Below are 17,958 nucleotides of genomic sequence, written 5' to 3'. Positions count from 1 at the left end.
AATAAAAGTAGGCAAATCCTGTAACTCTGCTTCCTTACCTGTGGAATAGAGATACTTATCTATTTAATCATTTGAACAGTCAATGGATAAATGCTGTTTCAGTTTCCAAAAACATAACTCTGAAACATTTTCTACTAGCATAATTCTCTTGAAGTCAGTGGAGTTACACAAGCAAAAACCTTGATATTATTCCTCATCCATTTTCATACTTCTGTTTGGTGAGGCTTGAGTGAACGGAGTCCCAACCATTGGAGAACTGGTCTTTCCAGAGTTAAGTGTATTTCATTGAGCTTCAGGTAAAATTTGATTGTTTTTAATATTTAAAGTAGAGAATGTATGGCAAAAATGTTGCTATGTGAGCATAACCACGATAAGGTGGTAAGGCATAACGGAACTGGATTCCAAGTGGACTTAATTTCTGATTGACCAAATATACTACTTAGGAATAGTCCTTCCTTCTCTACTACTCCTAGCAGCCAGCATGGGTCAAGGAGGCCCTGAAATTATTTTTTTTATTCCGTTGTCCTTAGTCAATCCCAGATTGCAAAAGGGCTGGAGGGGTTAAGTATTTCTTGAGGGCAGCTTGGGTACTTTTGGTTCTTGTGTGTAATATGAATAAACGTGTACAAATATGAACTTCTGAGGGTTTTTTTTGTTTTGTTTTGTTTTTTTGATTGGTCTTGTTTTTTGTTTCTTGAGGGGGTTTTTTAGCTTTTGCAAAAGTTTGACCATGGTCAAACTTCTAAACATTGCATTCACACAGCCTAATTTTGACTGCATGAGAAGTTGGTTGAAAGTAGCCTATTGTATACTTAGTAATGCCTGAAAAAATTCTCTCTGTGTGTAGTCTTTAAAACTGCTAAAATCTTTTTGTCTGAAGCTACTGATCTAAAGAATATTGCTGAGAATTGCTCTGGGATAGCTGTTTGACCTTTTTTTTTGTGAGCTTCTTTATGAATGTAGCTGCACTAAACGATGGTGGGTTTGATTTTGGTTTTTTTTGTTGTTGGATGGGGTTTTTTTTGATTTTTTTTAATTTTTCAGACTCTGCCATGTTTGGTTCGAATGTGTAGTAAGGAAAGACTGCTGGAGGAGCGAGTAGAAGGAGCAGAAACTCTAGCCTATTTGATTGAAACAGATGTGGAGCTCCAGAGAATTGCCAGCATTACTGACCACCTCATTGTCATGCTTGCTGACTACTTCAAGTATCCCAGCTCCGTGAGTGCAATCACTGATATCAAGAGGGTACGTTTCCTTACCCAGTTCTGAAGCTTTGAAAAATGTGCAAAACCAGTAATAAATGGGCTCAGGATTTTTTTTTTAAATTCTATTTAAACCTTATGTCTGAGTTCCTCAATAGAAAGGTGACCGAAGGTCCAGGTGGTGTTGATGCTTGATGCATATATCCCCAAGTCTTTGCTATGCATATAGGCTCCAAATCTTTGCTCGCTCTCTGCTTTTTCTGGAGCCTGTATTAACCAAACTAAAACTGTTGTGTATATCTGGACTCCCCATTCTGTAAGAAGGATGCTGCTATTCTTCTGTGTCAAAGATAGAGAGATGGGCTATGGGTAGTTTAATATAACTTCACCATAATGAGTTTCATTACGTTTTCCAGAGATAGCTATGAAGGACCAGACTGAGACATCTGTCATGTTTCTACTTACCTTCAGGAACCAGTACATTCCAGCTTCCTGAGAGATAATAGTCCATGTGATGAGAGATCAATTTAAATGCTTAGGTCAGATTTGTGGAAGATGTTAAGTTCAGAGATGGTTCTGTTCTGTTAAAGCAGAAAAACGTGGATGTCATGTAGCATTTTGTATTGAGTTATCTGTACTTGCAAGAGTTTGGATAAACAGAGACCAGATATACCTTGGAGACTTAGTTTCATAGGTGTACTAGGAGTTCTCATCCATGAACTTATTTTACAGATTTGCATGCACTTTCCAAAGCACTAATGGATCAATCAGCCTCAGAAGCAAGATTGTTTTTGATATCCCACATATTGAAATACCTATTGCCTATTCCCTTCCCCTCTTACTGAGTCTGATTTGTAGGAAGTGCCCAGAAAAATGGATTATAGAGTCTTAGTTTTTCTCTTAAACTAGCCCAAGAGATAGACTCACTTCTCAGACTTTCATAGAATGGGATTGATTCTGCATATAGAGCTGCTTTGAATGCTATGTAAAAATGCAAATTAAATATAAAAAAGTATAGCTGTGTTATAAAATTAAATAAGCAGAAGGAAGTTTAGCAGCTGATTGGGGAGTAATGTACGTTGGCTGTAGCATCAAAAATATGATTAGGTTCCAAATGTGAGTGGCACAATTATAAATATTATGACACTGCTTTGAGTGTTCATAAAGACTGTAGAAACAGGCAGCTGTGGAGCCAGGTTGCTTACTTTGTAAAGACTGCTTTGAATTACACCCTGTAAGGTAAAAACTACGTGAGTGAGGACATTGCCAAACAACTACTTGTCTGTTTTAAATATTTTAACAATGATTTAATACATTCTGCTCTAATATAGCTGCAGCAGAGAGAATGACTCACACAATTTTTGTCAGTTCTTTTATTTCAGCACTTTGCTGCTTAATACTAGCATTTTTCTGGCATTTTGTGTAGACTTTAAATATTACATCGTTTTATGGAGCCCTTTGGTACAGAGTTTTGAGAGCAGTCAGACTCATAGAATCATTCTCATTGGAAAGAATGAGAGAAGGTCTGAAAGTCTTTATTTTCTTTTCAAAGCAGAGTCAGTGCTGAGCTTAGATAAGGTTACTCAAGGCTTTGTCCAGTAGGATCTTGAAAACTGCTAAAAATTGAGATTAAATAACCTCTCTGAGCAATCTGTTCCAAAGTTTAACTGTTCTAATACTGAATTTTTATTTTTTATATGCAGTAAGAACCTCTTCTGGTTCAATTTGACTATTGTCTCTCCTTCTCTTGCTGTGCATCTCCGTAAAGAGTCTGGCTCCATCTTCTCCTTGTAGGTATTGGAGGGCTGCTCTTAGGTCTCTGCTCAGCCTTCTCTTCTCCTGGCTGAAGAAGCCAGGGTACACTCCATCTGTTCCTCCAGGTCTGCTCTCCTGAAGTCAAGGCTCTCTACTCTGCTCTGCGCCTTTCTCACACCTCTCAGGAACTTGAACACAATTATTTTATGATCCCTATAGCTAGTGTGCCAGTTAATTATCATGCCCCCGAGCAGTTTTTCCTGATTTGTGAGCAGCCTATCTAGTGGTGCATCACCCTAATTCACCCCTCTAGCACCTGTTAAGAAGTTACCTTCCAGAAACCTCCTAGACAGCTTGTACCCTGCTGGGTTATCTTTACAGAAGTCAGAAGTTAGCTTCCACCTGAAGATGGACGTCCTGTGATTTAGAGACAGGCTTTGATTCCTGCTTTTGCTTCAGTTCTCTTGATAAAATTTCCCTTGATTCCCTCCCAGTTTTTTCACTTCTCCTTGCTTGTTCTTGTAGGTTTCTGTTGGGTAAATAAGAATAATTTTTATCTGAATATGGTCTGAATAGAGTTGTAACTTTATAGAAGTGTTTTGGCCTCAAATTGTTTAAGTTGACTTATCTGCAACTCAGCAGAGAAATTAACTGTGTTCTAAACTTCAGTTACTGTATTCAGTTGGTAAACGTGGACATCAGCTAATGGAGTAATTTGTGTTTCTGGATGCCCTTGGTGTGGTAGACAAAACCCCAGTAGATAAGCACAACTTTAGAACAAGTAAGAGTATCGCACATGTAATTTTTTAATGCCAAAGTTTGTTATCTGTGCTTTATTTAAATAGCTTGACCATGATTTGAAGCACGCCCATGAACTGCGCCAGGCTGCTTTCAAGCTCTATGCTTCCCTGGGAGCAAATGATGAAGATATCCGAAAAAAGGTGAGCCTGACAAAAATGTTAGCAATCAGACAAGGATGTAGCTGAAAGTTAGGCTGAAAGGCAGTGCAAGAATTTGCACCCTTACAGCCATTTTTTTTTCATTGTAATGTAAATAGATTGAAACAAGAAGGCTCTCTTTCTGTTACGTTACTATAAACTTTCAGATTGCACTTTTTTTGCATGGGTTTTGAACAGAAATTAATATCTTGCTATAACAAAATGTAAGAGTACAGTTTTTTTATGTAAACATCTTCACAGTGATGAGCTAGATTCTCACAATAAGTTGTATTTCAACATGTCATCCTTGCTACTCATAAGCTGTACAGGAATATTGCTGTGGCATATGAGTAATTTCTGAAACCTATATTCTAAGGGACAGAATATGCCTCTGTTGTCATGTATTCTATTATAAAACAAATATTTTTTCAAAAATAAGCCCTGGAAAGTCTAATTATATTGGAAAACAAAGTCAAAATTTGTTCCATGATTCTGAAATGACAAAGGGGGCTTGCGGTGTCAGAACAAAGCAGCTGGTGTGAAGGAGAACAAACTGTATTCAAACATGACAGGAAAGAGATTGGATGATTGGAGCACTTATGAAGTTAAACATTTATACATGGAAAGTGGAGGGAAATTAAACAAAGAATTGATTAAAAACAGCATTTTTTAAAATTAAGCTTAGAGTTGCTATGTCAAATGTTGCAAGTACAGGAGGCATGAGAATTTTCTGAGTTAATTTTCTGGTTAAAGAGGAAAAACAGAAGGAAGATGGATATGAACACGAAGGAGACAGGAAAACACAGTGTTGAAAAGATAACTAACAGGAAGATTTATCAGTGGGGAACCATTCAGGATCTCAGAATTCAAACCCATAAACTTCTCTTTTGTTGCAAGATGAACTTAATTAGCTAATAGTAAGGATCCTTCTTTTACACATCAAAGCATTGTTTTTAATAAATGATGGGTGTGTACATGAGGAAGTTGATTTATTATACAAAAGCCATTTTTCACCTTGCTATTAACTCCCTTTTATCCTAGTATTAAGTGCTTGTGCTGGCCATGTCTAAATATGACAGATGAACTACTATGTATTTTTTTCCAGATAGCTGCACAATCTGTAGTGTGTGTATAGTGTGTGCACTCTCACATGCTCTCTTTTGTTTTCATGTGACATTAAGGTTTATATATATATAAAAATATATAAAAAACCTCCTCTTGTTCCTTGATGATTAATAAAATCATTTTGAAAGCAGTAGTGGAGCATAGAATGTAGGTATTTTTCTAAACTGTGTGCACATAGACACTACTTTCCACTTAATCTGGGAAGATAATGTGGCTTGCCGGTTTTGACTACAGTTTTTACATACAATATTTAAAAAATTGCAGACAAAAAAACCCAAACAACAACTCATAAATGCTTATGTTATTTTATTCATATAGCATTAATTCCTTTTTGTTCCAGATCATTGAGACTGAAAATATGATGGACCGTATTGTTAATGGCTTGTCTGAATCTAGTATCAAGGTGCGATTAGCTGCAGTCAGGTAGGAGGTTTTTCTGATTCATACAAATACTTTTGTCTTGTCAAAGTCTGATGCTGCACTTGTTTAATTTTTTAATTTTTGAAGAGCTAGTCTGAAGTCATTTCTATTGTTGGAAAATTTCTTGGGAGAGGGGAAGTTATCCTGGACTAGTACAATATTTTCTTTTTGCTATTTACAGTCCACTATTTAACCAAATTCTAAGCTGAATCTTTGTGTGGAAGCAATGTAACTATTACAATAGTGTACATGTGAGTGTGTATGTTTCACAGTGAAGAGTTCTTTTCCTCTACAGATGTTTGCACAGTTTGTCCCGTTCTGTACAGCAGCTCAGGACAAGTTTTCAGGACCATGCTGTATGGAAACCTTTAATGAAGGTAAGTAAAGAAAAGTCAAGTCTCAGTTACTGAAGTGTTCTGTTCCATTAAAGGAAGATATGGTGTCTGTTCAATTTTCATGGCTTTCATAATAGAAATTACCTAGAAATCAAAATGACATGACCTTCTCCTATGAGAGTCATAAAACAAAAAAAGCCAAGCAGCAGAAGAGAGGACTGTGGTGGTCTGTGCTTGATTTTTGGTTGGGTTTTTTTTTATTATTTCTTTGGTTGTTTTTTGTTTTTTCTGTGTGTGTTATTCCTGGTGTTTACATGGGGCGCTAGGAGGACTATATCTCCTGTAATTTCAGGCTCAGACTAGATAGCACAGTTCAGACTTGGTCTGTAAGCCCTACAGGAGAATTTAGATCTGCTTTTTCTCTTGTATTTCTCTACCTTCTGGATTTCATTGTGAATTCTAAAACTGAAGCCAAAAAGCTCTGCAAGACCTTTAAAAATACACATTTTAATATAATGCAATTATCCACAAGATTAAATGAGATCAAAGTGTGTAAGGTATATATTACCTCTCATCCTATAATGTGACTGTCATTAAGTGCTGACAAATGGACCAGTTTCTCAGTTTCAAGATCTTCTAGACCTCGAAATTGGGGAACAGACAGAGTCTGTTAGCAAGAAGCCTGAAAGCCTGGGCAGTATTGACATCCGTGAGAATCGCCAAGAAAATCACCTGAAGTGAGCTTGTCACTATTCAGAAGTAAAATAGCCAGACCAGAGATAATGTTGTCGGCAAAAATGAACTAATGAGCGTGATAACAAAGCAGTTATGTGAGCTGACTGTCCAAAGCTTCACTCAAGAGCTTGGAAGGAAGTAAAAGATCAGATGGTCCTTCAGTTACTTCTAGTGATATTTCAGTGCAAGAAAGATGCCTGTTGGACACCACTCGGTGACTTTTTTTTCAGGCTTGACTCTTTCTGTTTTCCTTATGTTCTGATTCTCACAAGTTATGGACTTAAGAAAACTTGCTTCACTAGTTATACTACACCCTCTGGCCATCTTGTTGGCTGCAGGCCAAGAAACTTTCTCAGCCTTTTATGTTGTTTGCATGAATTAGAGGGCCTAAAGTATGGGTTTACTTTTTTACAGAGTTTGTGGTAGAAATGATGGGGAAATTATTTTCTGACAGTATACACAATACACTTACTATATACAAGTTAAGCATTCATCCTTGGATTGGGTGTGTGAGTTGCAATACTAATCCATGGATGTCCAATTCATTAGTCTTATTGAGAGGTCAAGGGAGATTTGATCATGCAAGTTTTGTGCTATCACTGTAGTGTAATAATCCCATGATTCAGGACTCATGATCATCACCTGAAGCGGCTTGGAGGGAATGGTTTGAATATTTTAAGATATTTGAGCCTTTGTTAAATGTAAAACACACAAATGACAGGATTGCTTGAAGAAGCACAACTAGCATAAAAGGAGAGCCATGTGGAAAAAAAAAATGTAGATGTCAGACTTTTATGTATGCACAGCTGCTGGCAGTTGTTCATTTTGATTTGTATTAAATAAGCTTAAGTCAGAAACTTGTATGTTCATTCCAGAATGTCAAGAATTATTCTTAATAGAAAAATAAAGGTAATATTAAATAAAGATAAATCAGTTTTCACTTTAGATTAATAACAGCTAAGTAAATTCTTTTTCTCTCCCCTAGCACATATAGCTGTGTAAGCCATGGAAGAACAATGTCTAAAACTATAGGACTTACATATATGTACTTCAGTGCAAACCTCTGTAAATGCAGTAATTGTTAATGTTTGCAGTTTGCTCACTGCTCCAAAAGAAAAGGCGATACAGGACAATCCTTCCATTCCCCTTTTCTTTGGAGGAGGAGCGGTTGTATCCTCCATGCCTATCTCCTCACTGAGTTTTCTCAGAACGTGCAAGAGATGCTCTGTTTGAGAACGGCATGTATCGATCCCACTGGAGATCCAGGCACAAATAAGAGAGAGTATAACTTGTTCCAGGCTATCGCTTTTCTGAAAGGACGGTCATAAGGAAATTTGCCGTGTTGTGCTTTGCACAAGGTACAGAAGTGTTGAGGAGGCTCCTCCTGGAGCTTCCTCCACTTTTCTGTAAACCATGGCACAGGGATGCACTGCAGGACACAGCCTCTTCTCTGTTGAGAGGGTGGCTGCAGAGCTGAATGACAACTGCCAGCACATGTACGCTTTGCAGAGCGGTGATCCGTTCCCACTGATTTTTTTAATTCAGACCTGAGCCCTCTCAGATCTGGGTTCTGTGAAATAACTTCACATTCCTCCAGCTTGTAATGTAATGTGTATCATCCCATTGAGTTGAATAAGGGTTGTCTGGATCTGCACTGCTTGCATCAAAGCATCTCCTAAAGTATGGAATATCAAAGTGCAGCATAATTACAGGTATTCCATTTCAAAATGATCCCTTCCTTATCCTACTAGTTACTAACGGAGATTCCTCGCTCTCCCCTTTGTGACTGCAGGTTTTACAGAATGCTCCAAATGAAATTCTTGTAGTAGCATCTTCTACACTATGCAATCTTCTTCTGGAATTCTCTCCAAGCAAGGAGGTTAGTATTTATCCAGAAACAAGAAGAGGTCATAGGCAAAAGTTACCTTTATGTTTATTGAACCATTGTACAATGTATCTTAGTTGGTAGCCCCTGCTTGTGAAGTGCTATAGAGCTGTAATGCCAGGCAGACTGTATCACAGATAGCTGGTGAATTAAAAAAAAAAAAAAAAAAAGGTTTAGAGTACTGTGACAGTTAAAGATGGTTGAATAGTTAAATGTAGTCCCTAAAGAAAAGTACGTGAAATTTTTGTAAAACACTTATCTAAAAAATTCATAAGCAAGAAGAAAGCAAACTAATAATCAGCAATATGATCCATTGTCTTAGAGAAATACTGCTGTAATCTTGAAAATGCTGGTATAGCCAAGTCTTGTGGTTTTTATTGTTCTTGAATGAATGATACAGAATATCTGTTCTTGAGTTCTGCAATGTCTGTATTTCATACAAATCATACCTACACATCAGTACTTCATAGCAATGGAACAATTCCCCAAGTCTGAACAATTTCTTAATTACAGAAAACATTTGCAAGATTGCAGTGTATGTGGGCTCCTACAGAGTACTTTGGATTACTTTGGTTAGACCAATTGGTCTTGGTGGTTTTCCTCATGTCTTTGAGACAGAAAATTAACTGAAATAATGCCAAGCACAGTTCACGGGCCCATGGGCTTTCTTGTTCATACTGCAGGTCACAGTCAGGGTAGTAATTCCACTTCAGATTGGGTTGAAATACTGCATTTTCTGTCAGGACACATGGTTCATGTAAAAAACCCCATCATTGCCAAAAATAAATGCTGCTCATGCAAAATGAAGGAATATTTAGAAATGTTAGATTTGAAAGCATCTATAAGCCATCTGATCTTTATTTGATATATCCTTTTTTTTTCTACATAATATTTTGAAAATTATATGTAAACTAGCAGTCATGCTAGTAAATAAACAAAGCTGAAGTCAATCTGTATCGTACCCTGTGAAAGAGCTGAGTCAAAACCAATTTGGGAATGTCTCCCACCTGTTGTGGCTGTGGAGAAGTCCCTAGGAGCCAGCCAGCTACTGGGCCCATTGTGAAATCATTGGCAGCTCATTGCAGTGTGCAAGTGCATGGGACCAGGTGAACTTTGGCACGAACTGCTGCTGCATCGTTCTGTTATGGTCTTTCTGCTATTCAGTGAGGCAGTCCTGTTCCTATGAAGTGCAGTATTTTCCACACATTCCTGTTTTCTGATTAATTCAGCTCCTAAGTGGGTTAAAAACCACACAACTTCCCAAAAACTCAGATATATTAAATTATTCACTGCTTCTGAAGCAGTAACTTCTGGAAGAAAGGAACACTTTACAAACTAGAGCAGCATAAGTCATTGGATGAATCCTTTTAGCACATGAGCTCTTCAGGTCTTACATAAAACTAGAACTTCAAATTTGGTTCAGGTTGAAAGCAGTTGTTCTAAACTTAACTATGTTAATCAGTTTGAAAAAAAAAAGTTGCATGTATTGATATTTTTCCTGTCATTTAAAGATGTGATACTACAAGGTTTTGCATTACATATATATGTATATATGTCTAATCAGTGTTTTAAAGTTGGTTGGTGTTTTTTCCCCCCCTCTCCTTCATTTTAGCCTATTTTAGAATCAGGAGCCATAGAACTTCTATGTAGTTTAACACAGAGTGAAAATCTTGCCTTGCGAGTGAACGGCATTTGGGCTTTAATGGTGAGTGGAACACACTGATGAAATACCACTTGTGATTTTGCTTCTTAAAAAGTTTGTGAATGTAACTTAAAGAACTTGTCAATTGTTATTAAAAACACCATAGCTGAAATCTGGCTTGTCTATCCACCTAACTACAGAAGGGAAACAGTATCACCCTGGAACACTTAACCAATTAGTCCATAAAATAAAAAAAACCTCTTCAGTTCTGATACCAGTTTGGTTACCAAAAGCATTCAGGGAAACAGTTAAGTAGTGTCAGTAGTATGCCAGGGGACAAATAAAAGCAGGTAATAACCAGGCCAGCTGTTAGACTGTGTGGAAATTTAATTGGCTGTGTAGCAGTTCCTCATAAATTATAACCTTTGCAAGATTAATTTTAGCAAGATATATGCTTGCAGGTAATAGTCTACTAAAAGAGTGAAAGCTCAAGTTTAAGGCAAAAAAATCAAACAAAATTTCTGTTTCTTTCAGAATATGGCATTTCAAGCAGAACAGAAAATCAAATCAGATATCCTACGAGGTCTGAGTACAGAACAGTTATTCCAGTTGCTTTCTGATTCCGATGTAAATGTTCTGATGAAAACTTTGGGACTGCTAAGGAATCTTCTATCAACTCGCCCAGTAAGTAGAGCTGCAAACAGACCTTCTTCTGAAAGCTGTTAAAACATGCAGACAATACAAAGTAATTCTTAATCTTTTTTGTAAGACAAATTATTTTTCTGTTTAAGATTAACGTTCAATGTACTGCTAAAACTGAGGCCGTTGGATTTATCCAAGTATCTGTAACTGAATGTCCAAATCAGTGTAAGAAAGTGTTTGAAAGAATTCTCTACATCCACTGAAACTTTGTAATTATTGTCAAATACGAGCTTGATAGTTACATTTAATGTTCCATTCCATTGCATTTAGCTTTCAGCAAACTTACTTTCCTAACAGTTTTTCTCAGAAACTTGTCCAGAACAACAAGAGGGTTGCACTGTTGAGTCAATGTGTGGAGAGGTACATATCTTAAGGATACATGTGTTTCTTCTTTCTTGACACCTGAAATATTTCTGTTCTTAACCAACTATATATATAGTACTGGCTTTTTGAATTTGACTGTGGGACTGTGCACTTACAAAATGCATACGTTCATTTTGCACACTGAAATAAAATGGTTTGAAAATGTAAGCCCATGAATTGTTTTTGACAGGGAGAAAGAGATATTGGTGGAGGAAAAGAAAGGGGTAATCCCCTGTGAAGAACAGAGGGAAAACATGCAGCAAACATTTGGCAAGCCAACATTTTTGTGGGGGAAAAAAACCACGAAGCCTCTACTGTGCATTTATCACGTATTGTGTTTCTACTATGAAAAGGTCACTGCAAAAAGTCTTCTGATATTTGTACTCATCGAGTCTCAATAAGCTTCATAGAAAATTAGCTCTGTCTTAATGTGAAAAGATATTTAATAACCAGTCATTCATTAAATTCACCCTGAGCTCTTGACAGCAGAGTCTTATTATCACTTAAGATGTTCTTCATCTGAACCTATGTCCTGGCTTCACCTACTTTCTGTAGTATGTTTTAGAGCCAGAACCAGCCATTCTCATTCTCTACCCAAAACTCACTCCAGAATAACTCATCCAACAGCTTTTGAATGAAGTCTCGTTATTAGCAATTTTAAGAAGTCCTACAGGAATCCCTAATGTTTTAAAAAATTGTAGTGTGCCATGTGCTGGTAATCTCTGGTGGCTGTTCTCTGTCACTCTTGAGTTTTGGTATCAGTTAATCCAGTAGATCTAGTTTCATCTTTTCCTGTGGCTCCTGATGATCAATTTTATTCTAGTATAGGTGTTTATAGCCTGTGATCAAATGACCTTTACCTGTAAGTCTTTTAACTTGGGATAATTTTCCTAGATTATAAGTAATGTATTTCTTATTTCTCTGAACCGTCTCAGACTTTTGAAATGTGGATATCAGACCCGATCACAGTGTTCCAGTTAAGAGTAGCAAATACCAGATAAGAAACCTCAGTTTTCTTACCCCTCTTGGATATCCCTCTGTTAGCTAGCAGAAGTGTGTTTTTTTCTGACTGCAGCATCAATACTTAGAGCTTGGGTCCAGCAGGATTCAGTCTTCAGACTGGCCTCCATGCAACTGGGAAACCAGTGTCTTTTCTACAGGTTACAGTGAAGTCAGAACCGAGGCCTATATCATGCTCTCTCAAACAAGACCAGGCTTCAGATGAAGAGGAATATTATGAAGTGTTTCTGCTGTGATAAGTTCTTGGTTTTGGGAGACCTCGCTAGGAGCTAGGCTCTTTGTGCAATGTTGCTACTCTTTACTTAGAGTAATTCAAGTAGGAAGCCCCTTCTTTGTCTGGAAAGTTACACTGATTGTGTTTCATCATTGCTTTGGCAGCACATAGACCATATAATGAGCACTCATGGGAAGCAGATCATGCAAGCAGTGACCCTCATTCTGGAAGGAGAGCACAATATAGAAGTCAAAGAGCAGGTAACCTCTTTTGGTTTATGTTGTCTTGGCAGAATAAAATTTAAGAATATCTAAGAATACTTACTCTTCTCAACATGTAATTTTTTTGGTATTATGATGTGCTGTGAATATTTTACTGAGATCTGTCAGATCTATAACTTTAGTACCTACAAGAATGCTTTTCTTTCTAGTGGATTTTTACAAATGTGTTTGAATTGAATTCAGAGGGGTTTTTTACGTGTGGGTGTGGTAAAGAGAAGGGCACTGTATATGAGAGCACAAGAATGAAATTATTCTGTAGGATGGCTTCTCTGATTTGCAGTAAATAACCAGGTGCATTAGTAGTTTGAGTTCTCTCTGCAAGTAAGATGTGTGATTAGACTTGCTGAAAACAAATTCTTACTCTGCTAGATCAGCAGATAGGCCTCTCTCTTTCCTTTTCCTGGCCTGAAGAACTAGATGGATATATTTGGGGTTTTTTTTTCCCTTAGCCACTGATACAGAATAGACTCCTTTATTCTCCAGTGTATTTAATCTTTTCTATATGCTGCATATTTCCACAAGACACTTAAAATTTTACTCACTGAAATGAATTAATGAATGTTGCTTTTTATTTTAAAATGGCAATGACTTTTTTTTTTTTGCCAGGGCTGTCCATCCACAGCTGTTTACTCTTTGGCATTGGCCCCAGATGTAAACAAGTTGGAAACTCCAGATTAAAGATGTTAAAACTAATTAAAGAAATTGTTTTTGAGAAGTTCAAAGCTGTCAGGGAAGCTGCATAAATCATATTTTGTGGCCAAATAACAGTTTTTCTCTCTTTCAGACATTATGTATACTTGCTAATATAGCAGATGGAACAACAGCAAAAGAACTAATTATGACCAATGATGACATCCTACAGAAAATCAAATACTACATGGTATGGGGAATTTCTCTTAAAGGTTTTCTGTTGGCCTTTTGCAGGAACGAAAAGGGGATACTTTAGCTTTTTGTTGTCTAAATTATTCAGTATTATGCACTTAACTTTCATAAACTCAGTTGTCTTTGAGAAATCATGTGGTGCGGTTCTATATGGCAGAGGTGTACTGAGGATCTGATTAAAAGGAAAATCAAGTGGTTATTTCCTATAAGAATGTTACAGTGACTTAAGCAATACCTGTAACAAATCTACATGGAAAACATTTCATCATCTTGGAAAAGGCATATCTTGTAGGCCTCAATAACTATTTGGTAGGAAGTAATTGAATGCTACTCAAGTACTTTATGTTATGGCACTATCTTTGCGAAAAGTTGTAGATAAGAATTAGTCCCAACTCTGATACCTTATTTTTTGCAGGATGAATGCCAAAATGTAAGTCTGAGAAATTCTGAATTTATTCTAAACTTGAGTATCGTTTTTTTTATATTTAGAGTCATTCAAATGCTAAACTCCAGCTTGCTGCCATGTTTTGTATATCTAATCTCATATGGAATGAAGAAGAAGGTAAGAAAGCCTTATTATTAATGCATGTACAAGTTACTATCCTGATCAAAAGGCTAATGTTGCATACTAATCAATATTTGCAGTGCACAGCACAGTGGGATCCAAAGCATGGAGGGAGACATCATTATAGGTATAATATGGAATATGTGGGAGTAGTCAGGAGGACATTGAGGAAAGTGTAGAGAGCTCTTCTGGTGCAGGGAGGGGAGACACAAGAAAAGAGTGTCAATAAGTAGGAGTTGATGAGACTCACAGGTGGGAGGTTTACACCTGTAGCATCTCTGTAAAATCTGAAAACAATTGGAGTGAAAGAGAATCCTAGTAAGAGAGCTTCTGAGTTTTGAGGAGGTTGTGGAAACTCATTGTTGGAGAGAACAGGCTCACTGGAGAGGGTAAATGGATTAGAAAGGGGATTTGTGGCGAAGAAATTTTCCCCAGCATGGATGGCTTGAATGGGTTTGATGGGGAGACTCTGAAACCGGTCAAAGGACTTGTGGGTGGAACTGGAAGGAATGGGGAAGGCATTTGATAAGAACAGGTATGGTCTGGAACAACGGAAGGTAACCAGGAGGGAGCTGAAGGACGCTGCTGCACAGAAAAATACATGTGTTTGTGTTGAGGGGTGGAGAGGGCAGGTGGAGGCAGCAGTATGGAGCTGGAAGAAATGGTAGGGGAAGGAGTGGTTGGTGGTGGTGTGCTTTGAGGAATGGTGGAGCTAGGAGGAGGACTTTCTTAGATGGATGATTTACAGACTCTCAAGTTGACCATGCTGCTCTTCAGCAAAGAAATCAGTGTCTCTGCTTGGTTCTGGATCTTTTTTCTCTACTGTGTAACTTATTCCACATCTCTCAGATCACAGAACTTAATTCAGTGTGTGACACGTGGCTATGCTCCTGCTCGCTTTCTGCTCATTATATTGGCTTTATATAGTGCTACAAGTCTGACTCAAAAACACACCTCCAGTTAAATGTTTTCTGCATCCACATCACAGAGATGAGAATAAACCAACTGAGGTCAAGCTTCTTACTTTAAGATAAAATGTGTTCTGATTTTTGTCTTCAAAATTTTCTTTAAGCATATGCACAAATAAAGAAACCAGAGCTCTCTTGGGAGGTAGCCCCAACTGAGGGAGTTTTTCCATTGCTGTGTTCTAACTGACCTGCCTTCCATACTCCTCCTTTAAGCTGGTTTCTGCTACCTCTCCTTTCTTCTGTTCTGCAGACACTTCTTTTTGGTGATATTCCCCACAATGTGATTTGTTGTTGTAGGTTCACAAGAACGCCAAGATAAATTACGAGACATGGGAATAGTAGATATTCTACATAAATTGAGTCAGTCATCGGATCCAAATCTGTGTGACAAGTGAGTATAAAGAAAAATCCAAAAAGAAGATTGAGGGAAATCTTTGCTTTTTATTAAAAAGTATATTTTTAAAAATATTTTCATTATAGAAAAATCCCCTAGAAAAACTGCCTATTGTTGCACTGAGTTTTACGGTGTATAAAGAAATTGTGATGAACACGTATTTAAAGAGCAGGTTTTGTATTGTTCAGGAGTAACACATTTTACTAAAGTTCTCAATAGTATAAAATAACTACACTTAAGATCTTCTAAGCTGGTGGAGGGTCCTCTCGGAAATCTCACTGATGCACAAATATTTGTTCAAATCTTGGACTACCAACAAAGTTACAGAGGATTGGAACAATGGTAAACTGTCACATAACACTGTGAATTAAAAAGATAATACAGAATCACTGCTGTTGTTTATCTCAGTTAAATTCTTTTAAACTGACTAAGCTCAACAGTAACTTTTCACCTACCTGTTCTCTTACTCATGTTATAGTATCTACACAGATCATCTTGCTTCTTCACAAACAGAAATAACCAGGATAGCTAATGACAGGTTTTGGGTTGTTTATGTAAATTTTTTGCAATTATCCCACCTACAGTTAGTAACAACCCATATTTCTTTCATGAGCTAAAGGAGATTATCTGATTTTTGGAAGAGTTCATATACAAACAACACAACTCAAACCTGTGCAATGTTTCAAAATGCATTAAATTTGGATTTTTTTGTTTTAAGAAAGATATTCTGGTGTTCTTAGACCCCTTTGTAGTCAAGTTAGGGCTTCTTTGTTTAAACTCTATACCAAAGTATCAGTTTTGAAGGTGATAATCAGGAATGTATAGATATCAATAAACAGGCTGACAGAAAATTATGGAAAAGCTAAATAGGGTTTTCAAACAGTGAGAAATAGGAATAAAACTTACACCAGTAAAAATACTTTCTGGTAAATAGACCTTGCTTGTCAACACTTTAAGCCTTGGTTTTAAGAGACAGGGAGCTAATTGTGCTTAGCACTGTAAGTCACTGTCCCTCCTGTTTCTTCTGGCCACCTACTCCCACTGTTTACCCTATCCCAACCCTGCCTCATCAGCCCCCTTGATGAGCTGGTATGATTTGTGAATGTTGCAGGAAACTTGTAAGAAAAAAAAAAAAGTCTTCTGGGTTGCTGAGTTGTATTGGATGTTGGAAAGGTCTGTCAAGGTCATGATGGCATGACTGGGAGGTGTGAGGGACAAAGGAAGAGCAAAGCTTGTCACTTCAGGTGCTGGTGATAATGAAACTGTAACCCTAGACTTTTGGGAGGTGTTTTTTTCCTTAACAAAAATGTTTCACAGTGTTAGATTACATAAATTCCAGTATTACTCTAGCTGTTGCTTCTTTTCTCCCTCTCACCTCATTGTATGTTTTTGGTAGGGCCAGTAGTCCTGACAAGACTAATGTTCTTGTAGTGTGTTCTGAGTTATGACGCCCCTTTCATTTCTCAGCTCAAAGATCTGCTTCTCATGGTACATCTGTATTACAGAAAAGTAATTGTTCTTCACAGTTACTGCTCTTAAGGTTTTTTATAAGATGTGTTGATAATGAGGTTCAATATACATCTTAAGCCCCACCAGTTGCTCAGTTTATGCTGAGCATCTAATGTATTTGGTTAGAATATCTTATTCTTAGATGCAAGGTGGATTCTTAAATTGTTACAGCCTACACAGAGCACTTCTGCACCACGGGCTAGATTCTTCCAAACTGAAGGAGCCAGCCACTTGGCTTCCTTTTACCTCACTTGTTCATCCAACCTCTCTTGCTGGCACAATGTATCGTCTTGTACATAAAGCTGTTGATGATAAAGCCAAACCCCAGTAATTAACAGTTTGTTCCTTTATTGCAGGGCGAAGACAGCACTCCAGCAGTATCTTGCATGATCAAAGACTAATTGAATCTATGGACACCCCTCATGTCTACTTAAGGAATAGCAGGAGATATTCCTGACTCCTTATATTTGCACAAGTCACCTTGGGCTGCATTTTTCTCAGGTGCAGGGAGCTGCTTTGCAGAAACAGTTTAAATGATCAGGTCTCCAGTGCACTTGAGAATTTTCTTGAGGTAGTTTCTTCACTCAGAGGACTCTTGGGGGGTTGTTTTGGTTTTTTGTTGTTGTTTGATTTTTTTTTTCCTGAGCTACCTGGACTTTTGGATAGAACAATCGGTCATCATTTTCCTTTTGGGCCTACAATTTTCTGCTTGTGCTGCAGCCTGCGTGTGTGGATGTGTGTGGGTGTGCTCGAGTGTGTGCGTGTGCTTGGGTGAATGTGTGTGGGTGTGATACCTCAATTTTGTTTTTCCTTTTTTTGTGTGAAAATCTTTTTCTACAGGTTTTCAAAGGTTAACCATTGTTTGCTGTACGAATACTTCAATGAATTATATACAGTTTGAATGAAATGTTATTTAAAAAAAACCAAACTGTTGTATCCCATAAAGTTTATTTTGAATTTTGAACAGATGAATGTTTTTAAGTAAAATATATGCATTTCTGAACTTCAGCTTAACTTACATTA

General features: G+C 37.4%; 1 protein-coding gene across 1 annotated transcript in view; it reads left to right on the top strand.

Annotated features, from left to right (window-relative positions):
• The window catches only part of ARMC8 (armadillo repeat containing 8), a 67,425-nt gene extending 49,482 nt beyond the window's left edge, over positions 1 to 17,943 (top strand). Inside the window, exons 10-21 of the mRNA XM_010177927.2 lie at positions 1,045 to 1,245; positions 3,803 to 3,898; positions 5,361 to 5,443; positions 5,736 to 5,817; positions 8,303 to 8,389; positions 10,008 to 10,100; positions 10,572 to 10,721; positions 12,501 to 12,596; positions 13,402 to 13,497; positions 13,989 to 14,061; positions 15,330 to 15,423; positions 17,292 to 17,943. Of these exons, the coding sequence (XP_010176229.2) occupies positions 1,045 to 1,245; positions 3,803 to 3,898; positions 5,361 to 5,443; positions 5,736 to 5,817; positions 8,303 to 8,389; positions 10,008 to 10,100; positions 10,572 to 10,721; positions 12,501 to 12,596; positions 13,402 to 13,497; positions 13,989 to 14,061; positions 15,330 to 15,423; positions 17,292 to 17,325 (1,185 nt within the window). The 3' untranslated portion in view covers positions 17,326 to 17,943. The remainder of the gene's footprint in view (positions 1 to 1,044; positions 1,246 to 3,802; positions 3,899 to 5,360; positions 5,444 to 5,735; positions 5,818 to 8,302; positions 8,390 to 10,007; positions 10,101 to 10,571; positions 10,722 to 12,500; positions 12,597 to 13,401; positions 13,498 to 13,988; positions 14,062 to 15,329; positions 15,424 to 17,291) is intronic.
• Positions 17,944 to 17,958: the final 15 nt, after the last annotated feature.

The sequence above is a fragment of the Antrostomus carolinensis genome, unplaced genomic scaffold (assembly GCF_000700745.2).
Source record: "Antrostomus carolinensis isolate BGI_N321 unplaced genomic scaffold, ASM70074v2 scaffold31640, whole genome shotgun sequence".
Lineage (NCBI taxonomy): Eukaryota > Metazoa > Chordata > Aves > Caprimulgiformes > Caprimulgidae > Antrostomus > Antrostomus carolinensis.
Note: the sequence above shows the minus strand (reverse complement) of the source record. Positions and strands in the feature narration are given on the sequence as shown.